General features: G+C 43.8%; 2 protein-coding genes across 4 annotated transcripts; both read left to right on the top strand.

The window, feature by feature from the left end:
* Positions 1-533: 533 nt before the first annotated feature.
* MYOT (myotilin) lies at positions 534-13,443 on the top strand. 3 transcript variants are annotated; one of them, XM_042826081.1, is made up of 10 exons: positions 534-613; positions 2,342-2,941; positions 5,273-5,423; positions 7,486-7,584; positions 9,537-9,580; positions 9,994-10,126; positions 11,211-11,418; positions 11,881-12,046; positions 12,522-12,655; positions 12,947-13,443. In XM_042826081.1, the coding sequence occupies exons 2-10, from the start codon at positions 2,508-2,510 to the stop codon at positions 13,117-13,119; spliced, it is 1,542 nt and encodes a 513-aa protein (XP_042682015.1). In that variant the 5' UTR covers positions 534-613; positions 2,342-2,507; the 3' UTR covers positions 13,120-13,443. The 3 variants fall into 3 exon arrangements, with proteins under 3 accessions (XP_042682015.1, XP_042682014.1, XP_042682016.1); XM_042826080.1 differs by having other exon boundaries at positions 9,531-9,580; XM_042826082.1 differs by lacking the exon at positions 2,342-2,941 and having other exon boundaries at positions 542-613; positions 9,531-9,580.
* Positions 13,444-13,770: 327 nt separating this feature from the next.
* Positions 13,771-23,530, top strand: PKD2L2 (polycystin 2 like 2, transient receptor potential cation channel). The gene is made up of 14 exons (XM_042826649.1): positions 13,771-13,807; positions 14,019-14,120; positions 14,202-14,335; positions 15,219-15,475; positions 16,284-16,505; positions 17,081-17,309; positions 17,820-17,990; positions 18,960-19,141; positions 20,106-20,223; positions 20,937-21,038; positions 21,808-21,881; positions 21,986-22,055; positions 22,835-22,938; positions 23,413-23,530. Exons 1-14 carry the CDS (start codon positions 13,771-13,773, stop codon positions 23,528-23,530), a joined length of 1,920 nt encoding a protein of 639 aa, XP_042682583.1.
* The last annotated feature ends 302 nt before the right edge of the window (positions 23,531-23,832 follow it).

Below are 23,832 nucleotides of genomic sequence, written 5' to 3'. Positions count from 1 at the left end.
TTACCACCAAGCCCATTTAATTGGTATTATTCAGCTTATGAATGACTCTTCAGACACACGTGGTTACTCCACCACCAGCAGCATTCCTGTGTGCTATGATGTGCAGCACAGGGCACTGCCAGCTGTGAGCAGTGCTGCAGTGTGCTGCTCACCGCTTCCTTCCCAGCCCTGACAGCTGGCTTTTCCAGGGTGTACGCAGCCCTGAAAGCAGTACCAAGTTTTAATCACTACAATTAGCTGCTGCTAGATGTGGTAAATGAAGAAAGAAGGAATTTCACTGAGCTTCTCAACAAAGCAGGACTTAGGGGGGACTCCATAGCCAGGTCTCACCACTGCCCACAGTGTGATTTGCTGACTGCTGGCACCTGCCAAAAAATGAGGTTCTGGCCCATAAATAAAGTGCCCTCAGCAAGGGCTGGGTTGGAGACTCTTATTCTGACACTGGTGTAGGCAGGAGGACAGGCAGGTCCAGCAGTGTCATTTGCTGGCAGCACATTAAAGTCTCTGGTCTTATAATGCTACGCAGAGGGCTACTATGACAGTCTGTGTCAGTGAATGACGGTCCCTTCCCAAAATACGGGTTAAAGCCCAGGTGACAACTTCTAGGCTCTAGGTAAGGCTTTTTTTTTTTTTTTTTCTCAGCACTTTTTATTGCAAATCTGGTTAGTGAGTTAGCATGGGAAATTACAACGTGCTGGGTAATGCTGAGATAGAAATAGAAACGTACCTTTAAGGTACTGTAGTGTCAAATGTAATGTGAAAGGCAAAGAAGGGGAAAAAAAAAGATTGAAAAAGCAAAGTGGCTCTTACTGCTTCTTGTCATCTTGTAAAGTAAAAATCTGCTTGGATTTTTCTGTTTCCACCCAAAGCATGGTGGAGTCATTGAAGGGAAATGTAACTTACCCCTCGGTGCGAGGAGCGGATCTGTGCATGGGGATTAGCAGCTCAGGGTCTTATAGAACTGTAGTGTTCTAGGAAAGAAGGTAAAGGTCTGTACAGATCCTGTACATAAATAGAATGAATCTGTACACTGATGTCAAAGCAGTATAAAAAACAAGATTCGACCAGTTTTCTGCACCAGTGAATGAGAAGATGGTTTGGATACGCTTCAGAAAATCTGAGCTGGCTTCAAATTCCAAGAACACAACCAGGAGAAAATCAGGGAATTGTTACTATGAAACCTGTTTACTTATCGTTAATTTACAACTAGTGTTTGTAATTACCTTTAGGAAATGAAAGCTTTGAAACTTTATAAGACAGACGAGAGCAATGTCTTCAGTTGATTCTCTCCCCTAGGAATTTCTCACCTCTTTGGGCTCTCCAATGAGAGGAATACAATATACTGTGTATATATAGCAGCTAAACAGCTGATCTCAGTGGGACAAGATTACAATTTTTTCCAGCACATGTAACTGTGTGGATTTACATTCTCATTTTTTATTAGTAACTTTTCATTTATTTGGCGGGGGAGGAATTGGTATTTAATTATCTCAGAGCTGAAGTTAGTTGCTAGTCCTCACAGATGTACTCAGTTCACTCAAAGGAAACATTCTTGTGCTGTGAATTGATAGGATATACCTACATTTAGATATCAGTGGCTTCCAAAATAAATGGAGGATCCCTAAGCAGCTTGGAGAGCCCTCCTTCATCCTGCAGTTATGCCATTCCAGGAGTTATAAGCCAGAACAGCAAATCTCAGCAAATGGCTTCCAACAGAGAAGTGTGGTCTTCAGTATTCCAAGTCCCAAGTCTCAATTTGTTACATAAAGGTCTGAATTCAAAAGTTCCTAGGGAAGAAATCAGGGTGCTTGGTTTCCAAAGTTTAGTTTTAGGTAGAAAAGAAAGTGGAACTTGCTTCATGTTTCCCTACAGCATAAGGAATTTCTCAGCACAAATAACCAATTCTGCATATAATAGTATATACAAGATTTTGTCAGGGTATGAAGCTGCAGGATCCAGAGCTGTAGTTAAGATGATGTGTTGCATATCACTCTGCTTAGCAATTGTATCTCCAGCTGTCTGTAAATTTGGTGATGGGTTATTGCAATAAATATAGTGTCATTCCTTTTAGAATTGAGAGGGCTCTTGCAGATCAGATAGCTGTGGTGAGCTCCACAGCTGGGTCTGATACAGTGTGTGACTCCTTATTGTAACCTGAAATGTTTGTATAGTTTATAAAGAGTTCTGATCAATCCTAAATCTTCTTATTTTAAGCTTAAGCTTTAACTATCAGCTGCCTGAACATCTTATTCTTTGGACTGCTAATGACTGCTCAAACACAGTTTTTCTGCCATTGAAATTCTGATGTACCATTTATTTTATCTGTATTGTCTTCCTTAAGGGAAAATCCGCTCCAAGAAAGCCTCTATCCTGCAAGGCCAGGGTTCCATTCTATTCAGGAGCCCAGCCAAGAAAGCTTTTGTGGCCTGCCACCTAGTTTTTACCAGCCACCCACCCAAAGCCAGTTGTCACCAACCAAAACCCAGGACAGCCGTGAAAGCTCTCCTATGAGTGTCCGTAATCTCCCGTCCGTTTCCTCTATGTGCCAACCAACCATGTTTAACTACGAACGTCCAAAACATTTTATCCAGTCTAAGAATGTGTGCCAAGGGCAACAGCAGCCTCCAGGAGCCTCAACTTCTACAGAGTCAAGCAGGCAAATCAAACAGTCCTCCATTCTAATCCAGCCTCGTAACCCTAGTGGGCAGAAATTCTCCTCCTCGTCATCGCTGAGCTCTTCAATCACGCTCTCCTCACCTTCCTGTAGTGCCCCTAAGGAATCCACATATCCCGTCACACCTGCATCTGCGCAGTCTCCTGCTAGCTCATCATCTGGGCAGCGGCTTATATCCATGCCTAACCAAACCCCCGCAGCATTCCTGTGCTCAGTGCTACCCTCGCAGCCTGATTTTAACAGCCAAACTCCTCCTATGGAACCTCAGTAAGTATACACAGGCTTCTAACCTCCCCTTGCTTTCATCTGGCCTGGCCTCTCCCGTGTACTGACTGACCTGAACCCAAACCTGTGGTGAAGCCAATGGGACAACTCCCACTGCCTTCTGATGCGTGAAGCAGGGCTTTGTGTGAGCAGAATGAGCCAAGTTAGGAGGCTGAGTGCTCGCCCTCGTGTCTGTGGGTATAACTGAGGGTTAAGCTGCATGGCAGTCAAGTCATGGGCTGCTCTGCAGGTTTGTTTGTTTGGGCTTAGTTTGAACAGTTGATTTTGATTTGAGGGAAATCACTTGATTAATGGTATGCAGAACAGAAGATAGACATACGGGGCTTACGAACAGGAGGAAGGCAACAGTAGTTCCCACATAACTTTAAAGTTTTGTCTCTTCTCCCAGTAAGTAGCAACGGGACAAAAGGTAATGGCCTCAAGTTGCACCACAGGAGGCTCACGCTGGATATTAGGAAAATTTTTTTCCCCTGAGACAGTGGCCAAGCATTGCAACAGGCTGCCCACAGGAGGTGCTGGAGGCAGCATCCCTGGAGGTGTCCAAGAAATGGATGTTGCACTGAGGGACGTTAGTGGGAATGGTGGTGATGCGCTGATGGTTGGATTGGATGATCTTAGAGGTCAATTCATTCTGTGATTCCTTGTAAGCCTCAGCAGTATTTTCAGGTTCCAGCTCCTGATGAGCATCTACAATATCTACAGTATAGTTTTCATTAATCGTATGTGCTAGCAGAAAGGCAGCCACTTTAAATTTTTACCCCTTAAGACCAAAGACTAAATTCTTTCCTGAATATGTATTATATCATTTTGCCTTTGGGCTGCAATCCAAATACCTTCCAAGGTCAGTCAGATCTCTAAGGGAGCTGGGTCTTGCCTTCTCACCAACTTGTCTTCCTGCCAGTACTAGCTGGAGGCCACTGAAAGTCAGTGTAGCATATCCAGGAAACATTCAACTGAGGATATTAGAAAGGTGAAGGGGGTAGAGGGCTCCTGCTGATTTGAATATCAATTCAGGTTTAAGTGTCAGTTTGTATTCAGGAAACCTGAATGTTTCTGAGTCTTTCTGAAGCACAACACTGAGGGAAGCAGGAAGGTAAGATGAAGCAGGCTAGCTGGGATGCTAGAAGCAGTTTTTGAAAGCACTGCAGGAGTATTTGTGATTTAGGTATGCATCTGGAGCAACTGATGTGTTTTGTGTACATAGTGGAGAATTTCTGTTTCCATAGCAAGGGGCTTTGCTGCCTCACTATGCCTTTCGCGTAAGCTGCTCTGAAGAATTAAATGCAACGTCTTGTGAGCTGAGGAATTGTTTTCCTAATCATTATACAAATGGACAAAAGGGGGCGTGAAACTTATTAACCTTTTGGGCAGACTATGAAGGCTACTAAGTTATAAATTGTGTGAGCTATTAAGCCCAAGTAATACTGAAACACACAGCAGAGTTAAAACTGTTTTGCTCTACTAAACTCTCAAGCAACCTGAGTGAGAGGATTTTGGATAGAAACAAGTGTGGAACACAACTGCAGCAGATGAGGTCCTGCTGCATTTAATGAACTGGTTTAGGTCCTGCCACAGCACTGTGACCTCTAGGAGACCTTCACAGTCTGTTTTGAGGGATGCTTCTCTCTTCTTAGAGGAAACTTTTCAGAATCAAGTCTAACTTATTACTATAGCCAAGACTTGATTGATTCTTGAGTATGGGTTACAGGGTCAGGCTTTGTAGGAATTGTAGCTTGGACTTCTAAGGACTCTGTGGTTATCTTGGCTCTGGAACATTTGAACACAAATGCTTCCAGCAGCCACAAAGTATAGAAAAATTAATAAGCTATTTGTTCACACGTAATGAACTAGTTTGTAATCCCATTGTGGATTTGCAGCTCCCAAACCCTTGTTTTTAACAAATGAAATTGTAAAGAAGTGCAGTTTTTGCTCCTGGACAGGCTCTCCAAGCTCAGTGCAATTAGTGGTGCCCTTAAAACACTGCTAGCCTGACTGTACATACCCCAGCCAGGATGGGAGCTGCTGCAAGATTTAACAGAACAGAATGGAGATACACAGCAAGCTATTGAGATGGGGGGGGGGAGGAGGGGGTGGTGAGAGGGGGGCACTGAATGGCATGGTTAGACAATGATTGCTTCCCTTTCTTGTCTTCAGTTATGCCACCTGGCCTTTCTATCTCCCAAATGCTTTACAGGTTCATTTGAACCACAGCTCCTAGGTAGCAGATAGTCATCTTCGTGTGTATTTTGTAAAACTGTAGTGACGCAAGCAAGCCTACAGGAGTAACTTTGTTTTCTCTTCCTGTGTGATTAGTTACTCAAAACCAATGTACAAAAAACAAGCTAGCATCAACTCCATGCAGAAGACATCTGACCAAGAAATTAGAGGAACAAAAGAGGCCCTCATCCAGGATTTGGAAAAGAAACTCCGATGCAAAGACAACCTTCTCCAGAATGGCAACCAGGTAAGGGAAATCTGCTAATTAAAGAATCACTTGGCTGCAGTTCTTGTTAGTGCAAGGAGAGATGCAGAGACTGGCTCTAGGATCGCAGAGGGTGAAGTCTCCAAACTTATCAGAAAGCAAAAGGAAGCCTAGGAACAAATGGAGGAGCAAGCACATGGTTAGGGATTGATGAAAACTGGCCTGAAGGTGTAGCAAGAGAGACAGCAGCTGTCAGCATGTATGTATGCAGCTACTGGGGTAAACGAGTGTCTGCTTTTGCTGGGACTACAGTAAGGGAGGCATTGACTTCTGAAAGCCATCTGACACAGCAAAGGTGTCTTAGAGCTGCTGTTGCTTTTCTCTCTCATCCCAACTTCTCGGCCAGCTCACACCATTCAACTGATCTGTGAATTTGCATGATCAAATTAATTAGGCTAGAATCAGGAACAAGGTACACGTATAGGAGAGACAGCCATGTTTAGAGCCATGGCACAAACTTCAACTTTCTCCTGAGAATCCTGCTTAATGTCACATCCACAGACAGCAGAAACCCAAGAAGAACCCCTCAGTTCTTCAGACACAATCTGACCTTAGGTTCCAACATTGGGGTTAATAAACTACCCCAAATTGTTAGAAAGTTGGAGAAATACCCTGCTTATGTAAGAGAGTATCACCACGTGGTAAACCTCTTTGATTTCTTTTAGATGAATGATAACAAACCAAACACATAACCTTTATATCATAAAGTCAGTGAGCTACAAGAGAGTGTTAGACTCAGTGCTTAGATATTTATACTGTGAAGGGACAACAAACAATCCTCTTGGTCAAGAAATCCAAATCTGGGAGGAGAAAAAAAAAAATGGCTTACCAGTAGGGAAACACATTTCAGCAGCATGTTGGAGTCAGCAGGTCTGTAGTGCAGAAACCTTGCTTCTGGCTGAAGGCAAGCTAGTAAAATCCCAGGGCTTATAGTCTCTGTCCTCTTTTCCCCTGAAGAAGAAAGGAGTTACACCATAATTATCAGTGGAAATGGATTTGTGTCATATATAATCTTAATGAAGGAAAAATATTAGGTCAAATATGAGTTAATGTCCCTAACAGGAGCACCCTATCTGCTGTAACAAAGTTTGCCATTGCAAGTCAGTGCTTCTTCCAATAGGAAGCCAGGCTAAAAATAAGGCTTATGCAATCACTGCTGTGTCCTCCTCTCTTTGTCCTCCAACAATGTCTGAAGCAACTGATGGCCTCAGCCACACCTGATGCAGCGGTGAGCTCAGGGAGACTCTTCCAAGTCTTTATCTCTTCTAAGGAGGAGATCCCTAAGCCTTCCCAAATCCTTATCTACAAAGCAATAATCGCATACATGTCCTGTACATGGGGTGCACAAGAAAAAATGGTGAGAGACCCAGTTCTAGGTGCTTGGTGTTCACAGAACTAACATAATCTCCTCCAAAGTAACCAAACTGGGAGACCTTGCATTTAACTCTACTTGTCTTCATCCCCATGTGCTGTGTTGGTACTGTTGAAACTCACTGTTACACGGCCAAAACATTCTGGCCTCCTCTCAGAATGGCACACAGCGTTTCACAAGGTGGCTGCTTTGCTGGCATAAAGCTCCTGTGTGCTGTCAGGGCTCTGGTGTTCCTCTCCTCTCTTTTTGGGAATAGGGACACTAGCACCTAGCCTCTAGCTCCTGAATTAAATCCACAGCTGAGCGACTTGGAAAGTTTTCCCAGTGCTAACAGAAAGATACCCTGGGACTCTGGCTTCTGAGATAATGCCATCAGTTACCCATAAATAATCACAGAGCAGAGAAGGGAGGCGTGGAAGGCCACAGATGGCATTAGGGAGGCTTTGATGAACAGGCAGTTTAATCTTTTATGCATTTTGTTGCTGTATATATTGAGGATGACTTCAGTAGGCATCACGGACTGCAAACCCACTGGAACGGGCGTAGTGTTTCTATTCAGACACTGCTTTCATTGAGAACACTCTAACTTTGTGGCATATCATTGTGCTTCACAAGATTAACTGAAATAGTCAATGGACTTATAACTCGAATTCCTCCATGCTCTGCTCTAAGCGATTAACTTATGAAGAAAGGATGGCTCGCAGGCTGCTCGGACCAGAAAATGCTGCATCTGTGTTTGAAGCACAAAGTGAAGACATGCAGAACGCACAGGTAAATGGGGGCCTGTCTCCAGAGGGGTAATTTCCTGCTGATTGTGCTGTGAATTGCTTGTGCTTGAAGAGAGATAGGGCTTTCTTGGTTCCAGCACTGGAAAGGGAAGGGGGAAAGCTTTTGTCAGCACAACTCTGTATCTTTTATGTTTTGGGGGGTGATTGTGGAGTGGGTTGGAGTTTAAGCACTAAATACTGGCAGTACTTCTACCATCCCTTTGCTGGGCCTGATCTGTAGGAATGACCTCTCTAGGGAGGAATTACAACAGCTGCTGCCCAGCACTGTGACAGGCAGGGAGGACAGTGAGGGATCCAGGTACCCACTCGAAGAGCCTGAGTTCAGACTTGGCCAGCACAACAAGATTTACACCTGTCACCCTTTGGAATAAGTGACATCGACTGCAAGAGGTCAGGGCCCTGGGGTGGCACTGGTGGGGTTTTATCCCTTCCTGACGCCTGCAATCATTAAGAGAAGACAAAGCAGTTATTTTAGCAGCCCACATGCTGAGAGCCAAAAATCTATTATGACTGGCATGTTCAAAAACGTTTTAGCAGGCGACTTGCATCATTCATTAGTTATTTAGAACAGGCCAGCTAAAAGCTCTCTCTAGCACTTCTCTGATGAAAGTTAGTGGAAATATCTGTGATGTGGCACTGGGTTACTAAAGAAAACATCCCTCCTGCTGCAGGCATGCAGACAGCCAGCAGGCTGGCATCCACCTTTCAAAATGCAGTTAGCAAAACTCAGTGCAAGACACACTTAAATCACTTAAAAGAGGAATACAAACAGCTATTTCTCCTCAACAATCACCTGACAAGAAGGGAACATTATGGGTATCAGAAACCTCTTTTTCTCCTTTTTTTTTTTCCCCAGAGAATAATGAAACATTTAGGCAAAGCAGGATAGCTGAGATGGTTCAAAGTGCATGAAATGCTCCATAAAAAGCAGAAGGAGAAACTGGGTTATGCTGGGGAGATTTTTTTTCTCATCATTCTGACTTATTTTTAAATGCTGCAGTTACTGATTGATTCATCCTCTCATTCCTCAGGAATGTAACTATGTTGTCAGTCCATATAATAGAGCGTCAGCACTATCAGCAGCAACTTCCTCACCACAGCACCATCTCACAAGACAAACAGCCATTGTACAGTACCTGTGTAAATGAGCAGGTACAAGCAATTGGCTGTGGAACACAAGTCCAGCTAACCCTTTCAGCCTGTGATCTTCCCCTGAACTGAACTTTGCATCTACATTTGAAGTTTAAACCCAAGCTTAAGCGTTCCACAGCAACGGAGCGCAACAGGGTGCAGAACCAAGCACTGTAATGGCAAACACTCCAGAAATTTCCAAGCAGTATTTCTATCTGATTCCATAGCTAAAATGAGTCACTGGTAGTAAACCCTGCTTGTATGTTCCAAGCATCCAAGGTCCTAGCAGGAATCAGTCTGGGTACTTTAGTAGAGGTACCATGTGATTGTGGAGTTGTCAGTAAGCTTAGTTGGCGCTGTGATCTAGAAAGAAAAATATTTTCCAGCTCAGCATGTGTTCATTGCTACTGGTACCATATTTAAGTGGCACAATGCAATTCTTGCCAGTGATTCCACTTCTATTCCTGCTATTGGGAAGGACAGTCCGTACTGAGCTCTCATTTTAGATACTGCCAGTCTCCCCTGTAACAAAGGTTATTGGCTTGCCAAAGGCCCAGTGTGCCAAACGAAGCTGCAGCACCTATCACCTGTACAGGGTGATGAGAAGCTGTCCCATTCTATTAATAGGACTTGCTGGCATGGCAAAAGGTCTAGAGTGAAAAAAGGGCACCTTATCTCCTGCTGTGAATTTTGTTACATCTTGACCCAACAACTTTTCAAGTTGTCAGTCTGCTCAAAATGGCTTCTCATTCAGCCTATATTCTCTTAAGTTAATTGAATTTTTCTCTTCTTTCTGAGCACCAGAATGCAGAAAACATCAGGCTGCAGGTTCCTACAACACACGTAAGGTAATGCATAAAAGCCAGTGCTGCGTGACTCTGTGACTTATTTCAAATATTTCTAGGCATTGCTAGCATTGTTTTTCTTTTTCTGTTTCTAAAGCACTTTTTCTGAAGTAGTAATTACTAAATTTTCATTTCTTTCAACTAAAACGCATCTATTTGTGGATGATGGCTGATGCCTGTGGTCTTAATCCAGTCAATTCTAAGCATATCACTAAAGGTTTAAAGACTTCACATGTTCCTATGTTGAATTGAGTAACTTGAGCAAGATAAGCAGTTGACCAAAACTGGTGCCTTACAGTTGAAAAACAAGCTTGGTCTGTACTGCTGCATTCCTAAGCCTCTTGAGGGACTCAGTGCTTCAAAGTGATCTGTCTATGGTACACTGACATGAATAACTGTTACTGCCTTCCTCTTAGGAGCAGACCATCCTCCAGAGGAGATGAACGTGGACATGACTCAATCCAGGAAAAGTTTTTCCAACCACGATTTACACAAGTGCCAGAAGATGTAATTATTGAGGAGGGACGATTCTGCAGGCTTGACTTCAAAGTAATACCAGCCTTTCACTTTCACTCCCCTTAGCTGTGTGGTGTATGTAGCATGAGCAGAGGTCTCTGAGCTGCAGTGCCTTTGTGGCTCAATAAGCCAGAGCACTAACAGCAGCTTTCCCAGGTTCTCCCTAGGAAGAAGATAGGTAAATGTTTCTGCATTTTCCCTTAGATAATGTAAGGGGGATTCATTTCATAAGAGAATGGTTAGAGCTAAATAATGGTAAATGTGGACCACTACACAAAACCTGTTATAGCTCACTGCAGAGACCAAATGTTAAAGCTCTGCTCCAAGAAACCACATAGAGAGGCAACTGTGCTCTGCACTGGAACTCCCACTGAATGCAGTGGCATGAAAACATGATCAGCAAGACCTGTATAGGACTGCATGCCTTTAATGAGTCCTCCCTACAGCTCTAAATATTCTCTTGCTGAAGCAGATAATCTGGCAAGAAAATGCACTAATTACAGATAAACAGAACAGCAGACTGGGCTGAGACTGCATGGCAACTGTTCCAACCCCAGGGTAAAAACAAACCTAGAGCTTGTGCGTATGTAACCTTACTGCAGCTATTGTCTGCTGATCTGATTGTGAATTGGCTTGTTTTTCCTTAATTACATCCACAACTTTCACTCCCTTGCCGGACTTCAGCATGACCTTTAGCTACTTTGCTGCAAACTGCTTAACTTCAATGTGTCGTGGGCAACCTGCATCTGCAAGACACAGTTTATATTATCAAAAGTGTATAGGTAACATTGCTACAGTACTAGGAGTGAGATTAGATAAGTGAATTCCCTCCCTCCAAAACCACAAGAAGCACCTCTGACCTAATCAAAGCCTTACAGGATGGAAACAACAGAGGTTGGGAATAGCATCCTCTGTTCTTGTAGATAGAGCTCATTTCTCTACAGCTCTTCTCTGTGCAGTACTACAATTATTCAATTAATATTCAAAAATAGGCAAGACTAATTTTTTGTAGTACGACCATGACTTGATCACCTAAACGCTTCAAACTCTGTATAGCACTGAAGGGTTTGTATTATCTTAAAGCTGTTCAACTCTGCAGCTTTCCTCTCCTTCACAGGTTAGTGGGCTGCCAACCCCAGATGTGATGTGGTATCAGAATGGAAGGATGGTTCATCAAGATCAGTTTCATAAAATGATAGTGTCAGAGAAGGGATTCCATTCATTTATTTTTGAAGCAGTCAAATCATCTGATGCAGGAACATATGAATGTGTGGCTGTCAATCGTGCAGGAGAATCATCCTTCGCAGTAAAAGTGGAAGTAATTGGTAAGACAGAGAGCACTGATAACTACTTGCCCAGATTCTGAAAATCTTAGTATTCTAATGCCTTCCTCTATGTGTATGTGGCATTACAATTAGGAAGCACAAATCTCCAGACATTCTGGCTCAAACAACAACAAGAAGTCTACCTTTTCTAAAAGTATTTTAACACATTGCATTGGGATGAAATATTTCTTCAGAGCACTTGTATTGGGGCATTTCAACGTAATAGAATCTCTAGAATTTGGGATTTACTCATCTTCTGGAGCTGACAGCAGAGGACATATAAACTCTCCTCCTACAATGGGTTGTATCTACTACACCCTCATGCACATGGGAATTGCCTGTAGATTAAGAGATGCTGGAGGAAAAGTGTCCTTCTGAATTTAGCATTCTGAAATCTTAAAGCTTGATAATAATTGTATAATACTTACAGTAACTCCTTCTTATCTTTCCTCTTTAATTTAGCAAAAGAACATCACACGCCTCCAACTTTCATCTTCAAGCCACAAAGCAAAAAGGTTTTTGAAGGAGATACAGCCAGACTCGAATGCCAGATCTCTGCCATCCCAACTCCTCGGATTTACTGGAAAAGAAACAATGAAATGGTACAATATAATACAGACCGAATAAGGTATCCTACTAATAAGTTGGCTGTTAGTGTACTACAAAACAATAACCACTATTTGTTAAATCACATTTCAGTGAGCTGGTTAATATAAGCAGCAGCTGGCTGGCTAGGTGTGCTGCTCATGATGAACAGGCCCATGTGCTAGACAGAAATGATAGCCTTGTTTTGGGGGCACAGCAAGATGCTGCTGAATTCCAGCAGTAGCTACAAGGCCCGTGCAGAAGCATGCAGTGTGTTCGTTGAGCTCTGATGCTGCGGGGGCTGCAAAAGGGCCTTGGTGCCACCATAATGCTACCATGATGTGCATTACCACTGGTTCATAACAAAAGTGCAGCACTGATGTTCACATAGTTCACAGTGTCCTGTAAGAATTGTTCTGGGGCTCTTTCAGCTCCTCAGCATGTAAACTGGCTCTGATTTGAATGTCTTCTCATTTTCCTTCTCCAGTTACTTACATGTAAATACTTTTTTTTTCCAGCTTGTTACATGACAATACTGGAAGGATTTGCCTCCTGATTCATAATGCAAACAAGAAGGACGCTGGGTGGTACACAGTATCTGCAGTCAACGGAGCAGGGGTGGCCACGTGCCACGCCAGACTGGAGGTTGCAAGTAAGTACCGCAGCACAGTGCTGCAGCCACAACCTGAACTGCCACCTGCTGCATTCAGAACAGACCCTGACGGTTCACCTAACAAAGCTCAGCCTGCTGGAAGGCTGTCTGTTAGTCCAGCTGAAAACTACATTGTCACTGATAGCAAGGAGGGTGAACATAGTCCTTCCCCTACATTTCCAGCCTGTTAAATTCTTAAGACTCAGCTGTTTAACAGTGCAGATAAAAAGCAATTGAGTTGCTATAGCCTGGGTCTGGGAAGACACTGAAAGGGTCTTTTTTCTGTTCCAGCACATACAAACAAGCCAGTTCCAGCCCCAAAGCAGCTACGAGTCCGACCAACTTTCAGCAAGTATTTGGCTCTCAATGGCAGAGGGCTGGATGTGAAACAAGCCTTCTCCCCAGAAGGAGAGTTTCAGCGTTTGGCTGAGCAGTCTGGACTGTATGAAAGCGACGAACTTTAACTGGAAACAAAGAAGAAAACTCACACCAACGAGAGACAGTGCCAACACAGATGCAGTTCATTGGTAGTAGTTCTAATTAGCAAAATACCTATCTACGTATTTTTACTGTGACTCTTGCACACTCTGCTGTTCCCGTTTTACCATGGTAGGTGTTATTTATGTGGGTTGGTGCATATAACCATTTTCTGAGTATTGTATCGTAAGGATAGCGCCCGAGCAGCAGGCCGACCCGCTCTCACAGCGCGGGCAGCTCCAGCCCCGCCCTGCTGGGCTACGTGCTGAAGTGGATGGGCTTGCGCTGCTTCTCTAATACTGCTCTTGGTGAGAACTCCGTGCTGTCTGATTACTAAAACCAAGTAGAGTGTTTTTATGAGAATTGAGTAGAAGCAAATAAAATCTTAAACACGCAACGCAGAGTTTGCCTCTTTCTCGCCCGCCGCCCGGCCCCACGCACGGCCGCTCTCACCTCAGCCGTCTCGCCGCCCCGTTCCAACTCCTCACGGCGCGTTAACGGCCGCCGCCACCTCTCCTTCCTGCTCTGAAGGATTCCCCCGAGCAGGGCTCTGAGCAAGAGGCAGCCACGGCCGGGATACAGCGGGCTGCTCCCCTCCCGGCAGCGCTCGGGCCGCCCGTTGCGATTCGAAGGCGGCCATGGAGCCCGCGGTGGCCGTGAGGCGCGGCAGCAGAGGTGCGTGAACGGCCGCGGCCCGCCGAGCTCAGAGCTGCGGGAGGGCGGGAGAGACGGAGCGTGGCGCTCCGGGGGCTCTGAGGTGCAGACAGGGATGCGCCCAGGTCCGGCTTCCGTCGTTCCCAAAAATCAGCTACGCTTTCACACACTCCCCCCCCGCTACCCCCCCCCCCACTTGTTTGTTTCTTCACCCTTCTTTCCTCCCTGCCAGTTGCTACAACAGTCCCGGTAAGTTACAGCAAAGAAGCGGAATTGAAAACGACCCTGGTAGAGCTGCTCATCTACATCACGTTCCTGGCAACCCTCAGCTTCAGTAAGTCCGCAGCCGTGCTCTGCGGGTTCTGCAGCCTCGGCCGCACAGCCGCGCTCACCTCCTGCCGTCCTTCCTTCCCAGTGACCTTCGGCATGGTGAGCACCAACATGTATTACCTGAACAAGGTGATGGAAGATCTCTTTGTGGAACAGCCCTACTCCGACAGCGACGGGATTAATTTCAGGAGTATCAGGAGCCACGCCGATTTCTGGAAAGTAAGGCTTTCAGGGCGATTGCTTTCTCAGGTGAAGAAGCTGCTAGCACAAATTTGAAGCATGGCATGCTCCTGGTCCTCCCCAGAAACACCCGCTGGGTTGCTGCAGCTCAGGAAAGATGAGCACTATCTTAAAATGCACTGGTAGAAATGCTGGGTGCAAATAGCAGTCATGAAACGTGAATAGTCAGTCAAGGGAAGCAACAGGCCAGCCACCCAGGGCTGTATCAGTTCATCTGGTGGCATTGTACTCCCTCATTTCATGTCTGTTACTGCTAGTCCATGAAATAATGAGCCCTCACTATACAAGTGCATGCTGATGCACTAAAAGCAGTTGTAACGTGTGCGCAGGTGGTTCCAAACTATGGGACCATGTTGTTTTGCACTCTAGATCACGTTCTTCTGAAATGAAATGCTCTATCTGCATTGAAGAAACATACAGGAAGGATTCCCCCACCTCAAAAAATAAATGCTTCTTTTAGGTTGAGATAACTAAAAACCCAATCAGAAATACATATGTCAAAACAGATCTTCAGAGAGTAAAATAACAAGCACCTGTTAAAACAACATAGAATAGTTATGTGTGTAACCACTTGTTTAAAATTGCATGTAATCTTTCAGTGAAGCTCCAAACAGATGTAGGTTGTAGTCTTATGATAATCTCGTTCCATGGCTCTGGGAATTTCATTGCATAGGGAATAAATGGACTCAAAGAAAAAAGATGTAAAGATCTGTACGACCGTATGTAGTGAACATAGTTCGTATTCTACCTTAGACTGCACAGCCATAAGTAGCTGGGAACCCTGTCAAGTTTCTTACGTTAAAAAGCAGGGCGGTTGTGGTACTTACAGCTTTTGAATCCTTAACCTCACGTGTGCATGCAGTTCGCAGAGGGACCGCTCTTGGATGGGCTCTATTGGAGCACATGGTATGACAACAGAACGATGACCGACCTGAAAAACACCAGCTACATTTTCTATGAGAATTTACTGTTAGGAGTAGCCCAGATCCGCCAGCTGAAGGTGCGCAACAACACCTGCACCATCTACCCCTACTTCCAGCCTTTCCTGAAGAGCTGTTACTCCCACTACAGTTACCAAGCAGAAGACAAGTCTGACTTTGGTCTGAAGAATGAATCTGAGTAAGTCATTCTACTTCAGATTTTCTTGTGGCATCTTTTGAATCTTTAGAAGGCATTTTCAAAATTGAAATATTTCAGCTGGAACCAGTACTGTTTTTGAAAACCTCACGAAATCCCCAGCACCATATTTCTTGAGTATTCTCGAGTAAAAATTGCATGCAGTGAACTACATTTTCTCTTCAGTTTACACAGAGATAAACCATCATTTGTTTTTATGCCAATATTATAGACAAGAATTCGGCATGGGAAATTTCTAGTGGAAAGACAGGAGGAACCGGAAACAGTGAGCCCATTTCAGCAGAAGTACACGTTAGTTAGTTTTGTATCACTAACATCTCTGGGGAAATGCTCAGTTATACGAAGCCTGAACTTAAATCACATGTTAATAGACTGGAATCATGCTAAAGTGGAGTGGAAACAGAGCCAAAGGACTGCTCTGAACATTTTGTTTAGCATTGACTTAAGTCAATGAAAGAATATGCAAAGATGCCAGCAACAATGAACTGCATAACCCAGAGGTATTCCTTTTACATATGGAGGGTTTAAGGTGTCTAGGCCACACTGGGCAGAACCCAGACTGATAAGCACTTCTGTGAACATACTGAGTAGATGTAGAAGTGGGAATATTTTGGGGTCACGTGCCTCGTGCTTATCTCATGTAAAGAAAATGCATTATTTAAATGCCTGGATTAAATGTTCCATTGTGAATGCAGTAGAACACAAGAAGTAACAAGAACAAAATAAAAGTTAAAGCTTACTTCAGTACGCTTCCCATGGGCTCGCTGCCTTCTTTTCCTGTTTCTCACAGATGGAAATATGTTTCTGCCTCCTCTTTCTCCCCGTGGTACTGGGGATCTGTGGGCTTTTACAGAAGTGGAGGATTTATATTCACCTTACCGAGATCGAAGCAGGAGAGCATGGAGAAGCTGGCGTTTCTCAGAAAGAATGGTTGGATCACTCGGGGAACCAGAGCTGTATTTATTGACTTCTCAACATTTAATGCTAACATAAACCTCTTCTGTGTAGTCAGGTGAGTTCTTACCTTTACTACACGTGAAATCCAGTTTACTGAGACATGATGCTTGTTCAAGGACACAAGGAAAAACTGATCACCTCAGGCATACACAGCTGTGTTTCTCAGGCAATAACTGAGAAGACAGTAATTCATTAAGAAATACAGAAATTCACTTAGTGCAGAGAGCAGACCCAGAACTTTTTTTTTCTCCAGACCAGGTGTCTGCTCTGTACAGCTGATTGCTGCTGCCATAGGAATAAGTTTCACAGCAAGGTCAAAGACTGTATTATTAGTACTATTGCCAGCTACTGAGGAAGACAGATTTCAGATAGGGTGAATGTCCACGCAGAGATTTTCTTTAGAGACTTCACAAAACACTGTAGCTTGGCTATCCCAAGATCTCCTGTTCTCAGCCTTCCTTTTCACAGGGGAACAAGCATAACCCTTTCTTGCAGATGGAGGAGTCATCAAGTTTTGCTATTTGCCCCAGCTGTTGTCAAGTTAGGTATATTAACGAGGTAATAACTGATGTGAGACTATTAAGGGCTGACAATTAAAGGGGTGGTGACTAACACGTCCCTCTTTTCCAGGTTGGTGGTGGAGTTCCCTGCCACTGGGGGTGCTCTGACCTCCTTTCAGATACACTCCGTGAAGCTCCTCAGATACGTCTCCTATTATGATTACTTCTTGGCTTCTTGTGAAGTTGCCTTTTGCCTCTTCATCGTTACATTCATAATCCAGGAAGCAATAGAAATAACAAGACTGAAAATGAAATATTTCAGAAGTGCCTGGAACTGGCTGGATATGCTGCTGATAATGGTGAGCTGCTCCTCAATTCTTTTGTGCTTGCCAGTCCAGGCTAGCACCAGGCAAGACAGCAGTCAAGCCAAAACCACCCAAACCCCTCTTTCTGGTTAGAGCCATTCACCTACTGTTCTCCAGTGGAGAGCCCTACCACGCTTTAGCACCCCTGAACTCTTTTCTAGCCTTGCTGTTGAGGTCTGGAGCTCCGTGACCTTTCCACTCTTTACTGTCTTTCTCATCCACCTTGTTTTAGTTGCAGAGCAGGGAAGCACTAGCACACAACGCAGTAAAATTGGACTGTATGCAGTATGTTGTACAAATCAAGCATTACCATGGTACAAGGAGAAATAATTTGGCCAAAAAAGTCTGACCTGCCGTTTTTAACCAAACATCTAAAAAGCTCAGGTTCTTCAAAACTAATCCAGGGTCTGTCAAAATCAATACAGGCTCTGCTATGCAAAATAACAAGTCAGAAAAGGAGGAGGTATCTGATCTTCAGTTTCACTGGCTTCTGCTTTCCTACAGGTATCCATCCTTGCCATTTGCTTCAACATCTACCGCACGATAGAAGTGTCCCTGCTGATGGAAGACCTCCTTTCTAATGCTCACGTTTATCCAGATTTCTATTTCCTTGCATTCTGGCAAGTCATTTATGATAACATGATTGCTGTCAATGTCTTCTTTGCTTGGATAAAGGTATCAGCTCTTACTATTTATTTTTTCTTTTGTACTTGAGAAACATGGTGCTTCTTAGCTTGTTATGAATGTTCGCTTTTTCATGGGTGATCTGCAAAGGTGGGGCTAGAATGGGGAATTTTGTTTATGAGATTCCTGAAGAGTTTTAAATTATCTCGTTCTCATAAACATGGGTCACATAAATACCAAGGCCATCTAAAAAAAAATTTGCACATGAACAGCTGTCTCCATTTGAACAGCTGAGAAATAGCCATGGCCAAACAGCCTCCTTAAATTCAATTTTTTCCTAGACTCAGTGTTATCAAGGTCACAGCCCGAACTACACAGTTGACATGGCTGTAGTAGGTGAAGCTATTTACAGCTTTCATAGCTTTCAGTTTGTCTTCCTGCACCTCCAAGCCAAGGCTGCATGAAGAAGCTGTTTGAGAACACTGACTGTTAGCCAGTTGTGTGGACAGTCTTCCTCATTACATCTTTTCTGCATCCCAGCTGCACGTTGCCCTGCATCACCTTCCCCACAAACCGATCATCGTCACTTCGGTAGCACAACTGCCATCAGACAAGACTTTTGTTCAGCCTTGTTTTCACAGCCAGAGTAAAAGAGCTCCTCACCAGCTCTGCCTGACAGGAATCCTCAGGTGCAGGAGGTTGGCCTATTTCGAGGTCTCCTTGCCTAAGACTCCCCTTCTGCCAGAGCTCATTACACATAGCAGTACCCAAAGGCCTGTCTGTGATCTCCTAACTTTAGCACAGAAGCCCAGCAGAATATTCCGCCTCCCTAAAAACGCACCCAATCCCAGCACTCCCCACAGATGCAGACCGTTAACATCTGGAATGCAACTTAATTCCAGGTAAGACTTCATGTGTAAATTAGGATCAGACAACTTTCCTGAAGCTCTGTTAAGAGAATGCACAACATTCTGACACCACCTCCCACCCCCAGTAACAGCACGTTCTGTTCTCTTGCAGATATTTAAGTACGTAAGTTTTAGCAAAACCATGACACAGTTGTCATCCACTTTATCTCGCTGCGCCAAGGACATCATTGGATTTGCCATCATGTTCTTCACCATTTTCTTTGCCTATGCACAGTTCAGCCACCTCGTCTTCGGGTCACAAGTCAATGACTTTTCTACTCTTCAAAACTGCATGTATGCAATTTTCTGAACTTCTTGATGCAAAACCCCAAATCGATGAGGGCACAAACAGCTTCTGATAAGCAGAATTTGGAGGGTACAGTTCTCCAGCTCTTAGGTCTATTTTATAATGTAGAAGCAATTCTGTTGGCCCTACAAGCTGCTTGTCATAGCCATTGTATGTCCAAAAGGGCTGCTTGAGAGACCCAAGGGTTCGAAGCACAAGCCGAGTGGGTTCAGAAACAGAAATCACAGCTCTTAAGAAAGCATTCACCTGCAAAGCCAAGAGTGTCCAAACCCCAAATGCTGACTCCGTTGTTTCTTCCTAATTTTTTTTTCAGCCACTTGCTGTAGTAACGCCAAGCAAAAAGGTTGTGATGGTTCCTGTACTTGTAGCAATCTGTTACTCAGTGTGCACTGTGTTTTAGCCTACAGATACATTTCATAGGACTTTAGAGAGATATCTTCAAAATACCAAGACTGTTTGAAAGCAGCTTTTTCCATGTAAAGCTCTATGACTCTTCTAAAGCTGTTTTGAACCCAATTGGATGCAAGGTAGTCCTAAGATGCAATACAGAAAAATATGCATCTTACCTAGTAATGAAGCCTCCTTTAGGGAGACAGAGGGACCTACACTGCTACATTCTATACTAATGGAAACTAAGGGATCGTAGAGCTGGAACAAAAAGAAAACGATTATAAAAACACAAAACAATTTATTCGACATGGAAGTGTTTTCTCCTGGACAGCATTCAGCAAGTCCCCTGCACTTTTAAACTCTCCAATGTGTGCTAAATGTCCATTTCACCACTGCAGCGTAATGCAGGTTTCTCTTAATTCACCACTGCTGTAGTCACTGAAATCAACTGCATCTATCCAACTATTTTGTTCTGATTTTAAGTAACGTCTAAAATACTTTAAAGGAAACCAGTCAACCTCAGTCTTATGGGTTGTTTTGTGTTTTTTTTTTTCCTGGCAGTTTCTCACAGTTTCGTATTGTGCTGGGAGATTTTAATTTTGAAAGCCTAGAAGTAAACAGCATCCTTGGACCTATTTACTACATCTCATTTGTGTTCTTTGTGTTCTTTGTCTTGCTGGTAGGTAAAAATTCTTCTGTGTAAGCAGTAGAGAAAAAAAATGATTACCTTTTGTTGGGCAGTGCTCCGAGTCAGTGTTTCCTACCCCAAGATGACACTTTTGTCTGTGATGCTCGACTTGCCCTGTCTGCCCTTCAGCACACCTAGGCTGTAAGACAGTCTTGGATTCTTTGGCACAAGCTGGCAAGGCATTTCACAGCTTTGCCTTCCTGTAAAGAGCCAAAAAGGGGCTTTTGCACCATGGAACAAGCATATTGCACCTTTCCCTCTACTGCACTATTGATTTCTTGAGATTTTAACTTCTGAAAACTTACTTGGAAGCTCTTGAGAAGTGCAAAGTTTCAGCCTTGTCAGCTGGAAAGTTTAAAGACTTTGGTGGGACTCCATAGTTTCAAGTTCTAGACCAGCTGGATTGGTGCTTTCATTGCTAAGGTCCGAAACACCACTTGAAAAAGGCACAATACATAGCAGGAAATCTGTCACTCCAGGGAGGTGGGCCTTTTAGCCAGTACTGCACAGGGGAAATAAGCAAATCCTCTCCCAAAACAGGAGATTCTCAGGGAATTTAGATGCATTAGAAGCATATCTGCGCCCAACACAGCTCTTCCAATTCCATTAGTTCCATTCCTTAGCATTCAACAGTCCCCAAAACAATAAGCCTAGCATAATAAATAGCTTCCAGAAAAATACCTAACTGCATCCTTCCTGTACAGAACATGTTCTTAGCGATTATAAACGACACCTATTCGGAAGTCAAAGCAGACTTCGCAGTGATTCCCAATCAAGAGTTTCACATCACAGACCTCTTCAGACAGGTAAGTGAATGCTTTTGTAACTATCCCAATGAGATCAAGTTTAGAGGGGAATTTCTATGCTATATCACAAGCAGAGAGCCATAAGCAGCCAGGCCACAACCATTTAAGAACACCCAACAGTGGTTGTTTCACTTTAACAAATGTTTGACAGAGAAATCCTTCCATTAAACCCACTGGAGCTCCTAATAATTATTACTGACTCAAATAGCACAAGCTAGGGTGCAGGAAGCTACCTTTTCTTGACCCTTTTAAAAACAGCATTTAAGACCAGCCTGATTTGTGATATATCCTGACATCAACTTCTTTCAAAGCTATTCTTCCTAGATGACAAACTGAAGTTCTTCTCTGCATGCAAGTTTAGGGATATTGCATTGCCAAGTGAAACTGGAGCAAAGGGGCCCCACACCAAAAGCCTACACTTGGCTCTCTGGTGGGGATATCATCACTAAAAGAAAAGTAGAGTTTAGTTTCCCCCACCCAAGCTTATTCTCCTAATCCTAGTCAACAGAAAGATGAAAATGAATATGCTGGAAGACCAAAACCCTTACTGGATTTGGCTGCATAGTACTTTAAGGATTTAATGACAAGTTTAAGATGTAGCAGAGTGAGTTCTCTGAGCCAAGGGAACCAAGTAAGGACCAACTCTTATGGGATTTCTTTTTGACTGCCAAAGCATCGCACCAGGCAGCTTTGTTACTCCACTCAGATCCTCAGGAAGTATCTCTGTGTAAACACAAGCCAGTTAACATGCTCAACATTCTTTGTCCAGAGCTACAATAAAGCCCTTGTCAAGCTCAAATTGAGAAAACCAGATACAGATCTAGGAGATGAGAACCTGGAAAGGTAAGATCTCAACCCCAGCTGAAGAATTTGCTGTTAGCCCCTGTGCCAAGCAGAGGTGTATTCTCACAGGACTTCTGTCTTTTTTCACTTGTGTGAACAAGCAGCAAGGAATTTCCACCCACTAAAGGAAAGGATATTTCCAAGCCTTCCAAAGGAGGCAGCGCTCATGAGAAGGTAAGGTTTATTTCTTCCTATATTCTTAGGAACTGCTTCTATTTCAAAAGCTGACTAATACCAAAGGTGTCACAGTTGTACCCACTTCTACTTACAAAAGCTTTTCTCTCCACAGAATACTATTTTTAACATCACAGAAATAGCAAAAGATAGAGCTGTAAATAAATGAGAATTGCCAGTTATGGCCCAAATGTTAAATGGAAGCTTGTCTGGGCTCTGGACAAAGTCATGAAATACAAGAGCAGAGATGGCTGTAGGCTGTGGTCAGTGTGTCTTAGCAGTAGTAGGAAGTTGTGAGCTGGGCAATTTGCCCAAATGTTAAACTAAAACAAATTATGGAAAATAAACCTGTTTTTGAACAGTCTGTTAGGTCATAGGCTGCATTTGCAGCACAACAACTATTTCCAACTTGCTTTACAAAAAGGTTTCCAGCAGTTCTTGGTAGATCCATATCTGCAGTTAGCCGGTGCAAACACTTCCAAAACATCTTTGAAATGATACGTATCAATTTTACAATAGAAAGAAAAAGCCCCCCAGCTGGCTGTAAGCGCTGCTCCACGCAGTGGCTGCAGTCTCTCACTTCTGAAAAGAAGTATTCTTGCATTCTATCACTTTGAGACAGAAGGAAAACCCGTTTTCCTATGGGAACCTTTTTCTCCCCCAGGCTGCATAGATCTTTTCCTGCTCAGGCACATCCCCCTCCCTGCATGAGTGACAGTGTCCAATTAAGTCACTGTGATTTTTCTCCCCCCTCCCCCCCATCCTCTGGTGCTGATTAGAGGCATCCGAAGCCACCGAAGTTACAGAAAGGGAAAGAGAGCCTTCATCACTCCGACTCCGTCGCTGCTTCTCAGAGCTCTGTCTTCCCTGAAGAATTTCAGCGGTAAGTGTTGTCAGAAGCTGCTCCTGAAGCCTTACTGCCATCCCCAGGTGCTCACATCAGCCCTGACTCGAATTAGCTGAAACTCTTACAGAGCAACAACTTGACAAACAGGAGAGCAACACCAAGGCAATGAACCTAAGACATTACTTCCGATGTTCTTGTACAGCTGCCAACAGCCCCCCTAGGAGAGGGAAGAAGGTGGAGAAAGAAAACACATTTAGTAGAGCAGTTATTAAGGGTGTTAATCAGGACTGAGGTGAGAAGAGAATTTAAAATATTATCTCTCTTCTAGAACATTTCCTCATGGCTGCCAAGAGGGTGACACAGACTGTAAAGCCTTGTGCTTGGGCAGGGTACTTCAGGACTGAAGGCCCTTGGCAGCAGACACAATATAAGCGAGCAAACGCAAAGATTACAAACACAAGTTTAAGGGAATCCATCAAAAGGGTTTGTTCCTGTATTTGTCTGCCATAGGCTCCTCAGACGCACATCTGAGTTGGAGAAGGAATTAAACAACGCTAATGCAAAACTCAGTAGGATTATGAAAAGCATGCAACAGCTGAAGGATGCTTCAGGCAAGACAGCACAGTAAAAAATGGATGAGCTCATCTGGTAGCAGAGATGGCCTTCATACAGCTGAGATCCAAAGTCAAGAAAGAACAACCCCACACCTTTACAATTGTTATGTGTTTATATTGGTGTATGAACAGTAGAACTGTTATTAAAGTTACTAATGTAACTTCACAATCTGGTCTGCGAGTTTCACAGTTCTTCAACCTTGCTCTCACCAGACTTCTGAGTAGATATCCCTACAGATTTCTTAACCAGCTGCCTCATTTTGGAGCTGCTGTGAGCCATGATACAAGCTAGATGCTCTAGTAACCAAGAGAGCTG

The sequence above is a fragment of the Centrocercus urophasianus genome, unplaced genomic scaffold (assembly GCF_019232065.1).
Source record: "Centrocercus urophasianus isolate 14NV4802_14NV808 unplaced genomic scaffold, USGS_Curo_1.0 seq_26, whole genome shotgun sequence".
In the NCBI taxonomy this organism is placed as follows: domain Eukaryota; kingdom Metazoa; phylum Chordata; class Aves; order Galliformes; family Phasianidae; genus Centrocercus; species Centrocercus urophasianus.
The sequence above is the reverse complement of the archived record's forward strand: the minus strand, read 5'-3'. Positions and strand labels throughout refer to the sequence as shown.